The 2,844-nt window shown below is 40.1% G+C and overlaps 1 protein-coding gene across 11 annotated transcripts in view; it reads left to right on the top strand.

Annotated features, from left to right (window-relative positions):
- NR2C2 (nuclear receptor subfamily 2 group C member 2) overlaps positions 1-2,844 on the top strand; it is a 39,208-nt gene that overhangs the window by 20,936 nt on the left and 15,428 nt on the right. For all 11 annotated transcript variants that reach the window (XM_027905872.1, XM_027905870.1, XM_027905864.1 and 8 more), the window contains 3 exons: positions 147-324; positions 581-702; positions 1,225-1,364. In XM_027905872.1, coding sequence (XP_027761673.1) covers positions 147-324; positions 581-702; positions 1,225-1,364 — 440 coding nt within the window. The remainder of the gene's footprint in view (positions 1-146; positions 325-580; positions 703-1,224; positions 1,365-2,844) is intronic.

Genomic DNA, 2,844 nt, shown 5'->3' with positions numbered 1-2,844 from the left:
GGACCTTCTGTCTTAGCTTTAACACTTCCTGTGTATGTCACCTCTAAGTGGAAATGCTTTATAGTGTTTAATTTGAACACTACTCTGAATTTTTTTAGGGTGTAAGGATGCACTTTTCATTGTTTATTTATTTATTATTTTCTAAGGGCATTTGATACTTTGGCTAAAGCACTTAATACCACAGATGGTACAGCAGCTCATACCTTGGCAGATGGGATGGATTCTACAGGAGGAGGGAATATTCATGTAATCAGTAGAGATCAGTCAACACCAATTATTGAAGTGGAAGGACCCTTGCTTACAGATACACATGTCACATTTAAGGTATGTGCTTCTTTAAACATCAAACTAACACTTAAGATGTATGAGGTCTCTCCCACATAATTTCTTGTTTCCTATTCCCAATTTGCATTCCTTGCCCACAGTAATGACTTATTTGTCATAGTTTTCAGCGATTTCTTGTCACACAGTTGCTTGTGACTGACTATGAGAGTAGTCTGAATGTTTTTGCTCGTTATTATTGATAATAAAAAACTATATCTGAACTGTATATATTGTAATGTACTTGTATTCTTTGCAGCTGACAATGCCCAGTCCAATGCCGGAGTACCTTAATGTGCACTACATCTGTGAGTCAGCATCTCGACTCCTTTTCCTGTCTATGCACTGGGCTAGGTCCATACCTGCATTTCAAGCTCTTGGGTAAGTGAACATATCCTGTTTGAATAGTTTGCTTTTGAATGAATTTAAGCACTGATCTGAACACTTTTCAGCTATTTTGAATTTTTTAGTTATGATACTGTTTATTTTTTAATGCATTTTTAAACTGTGTGAAGGCTATACAGTATTCTCTGTTTCGAAGAATAAAATAGAAGATGGCAGAGGGGAAGATAACTACAATATCTGAGATTACTGTGATTACAGAAAATAAAGGCAAATCAAAAGTAAGAATTAATTTGTAAAAACTAAGTGGTTGCTTTTGATATCTTGCTAAAGAACTGATGAGCACCATTTCACAGATAACCTTAAATGGTTTCCTGTAGTTTGTATGTAATTTCTTTTTGCTTTTTGAAATACTTGTAGTATGTTAATACATGCCTTTTAGTAAAATGTTTTGCAATGCATTAATTCTTATTATTAATTGTTATAAATAACATAATTACACATAGAGTAATACCAACATGATATGCAAACTACCTAGAATTGACTTTCTACTGTTTACAGGCAAGACTGTAATACAAGCCTGGTGCGTGCCTGCTGGAACGAACTGTTTACCTTAGGCCTGGCACAGTGCGCACAGGTGATGAGTCTGTCTACCATCCTGGGAGCTATTGTCAACCACCTCCAGAACAGCATACAAGAAGGTATGTTTTCAGTACTGCTAACAGTATAGAGATTTGTGCTTTCATTCTTATCTCAAGACTTTCAAATGCAATCTTTTTATTGCAGGTTCAGAAAGTAGGTAAAATACTAGTAAACTACATCAAAGATTCAGTTTAAGGGAGATGGGATCTAAGCAATCATGTATACTGTTAGCTGTACAGACAAAGATAAAATATTAAAGTTATATGAAATACTAGCATTGGAGATTATGACAGAAATAAAATTACTCTAATGCGTTTTTCAAGAAAAGGTTTTATCCCTTGCAAACTGACTTCTGAAGTTTGACAGTAGTAACTATATATTCAAGGATTTGTCTTAATCTGTTCTCTAATGTGTTCATTCTTTGACTAGTCTGCAGATATGCAGTCCAAGAGAAGGTATATTGACCAAAACAGAAACCTCTCCCTTCCCTAGCTTAGCAGCTATTACCACTCACTTGTAACTTAGCCATAAATAAGATATATTTTTAAAATAAAAATTTTAAGAAGAAATACGAACCCAGCATAAATGATGTGATCTTTCAAATGATAGAAGGATCTGTGTACATGTATTTCAGTGAATTTACTCCATCAGAAGGAAAAAGGACGTATTTACCATAGCTAATCAAAAGTTTACTCCTAAAAGTACAGATGGAGGAGAAAGTAGCACTGTTCTTGCATTCACTTCTGGAAAATCTAACTCAATACTGTTGGAATTTAAAATTAGGATCGCATGATAGAGTTTGTTTTGTGCTTCTGTTCATTCCCAGAATCACTTTAGCCATTTGCAGCATCATAGAATGAGCCGGGTTGGAAAGGAACTCTGAGATCATCAAGTCCAACCCTTGATCCATTATCACTGTGGTTCCCAGACCATGGCACTGAGGGCCACATCCAGTCTCATCTTAAAAACCTCCAGGGACGGAGAATCCACCACTTCCCTGGGCAGCCCATTCCAATGCCTGATTGCCCTCTCTATAAAAAGTTTTTCCCTAATATCCAACCTAAACCTCGCCTGGCACAGCTTAAGACCGTGCCCTCTTGTCTTACTGAGAGCTGCCTGGGAGAAGAGACAGACCCCCACCTGGCTACAACCTCCAGTCAGGGAGTTGCAGGGAGTGATGAGGTCCCCCCCGAGCCTCCTCTTCTCCAGGCTCAACAACCCCAGCTCCCTCAGCCTCTCCTCATAGGACTTGTGTTTGAGTCCCTTCACCAGCCTGGTTGCTCTTCTCTGCCCCTGCTCCAGCCCCTCCATGTCCTTCCTGACCTGAGGGGCCAGAGCTGGACACAGCACTCCAGGGGTGGCCTCCCCAGCGCTGAGTGCAGGCCAAGAATCACTTCCCTGCTCCTGCTGCCACACTCTTCCTGAGCCAGGCCAGGATGCCATTGGCCTTCTTGGCCACCTGGGCACACTCTGGCTCATGTTCTCTCCCTTCTCCCAGCTCCCTTCCTGCCTGGCTGCTCTCCAGCCACTCTGTCCCCT

Source organism: Empidonax traillii, unplaced genomic scaffold (genome assembly GCF_003031625.1).
Source record: "Empidonax traillii isolate 1590-97213 ecotype Southwest subspecies unplaced genomic scaffold, ASM303162v1 scaffold1216:size234177, whole genome shotgun sequence".
In the NCBI taxonomy this organism is placed as follows: domain Eukaryota; kingdom Metazoa; phylum Chordata; class Aves; order Passeriformes; family Tyrannidae; genus Empidonax; species Empidonax traillii.
Note: the sequence above shows the minus strand (reverse complement) of the source record. Positions and strands in the feature narration are given on the sequence as shown.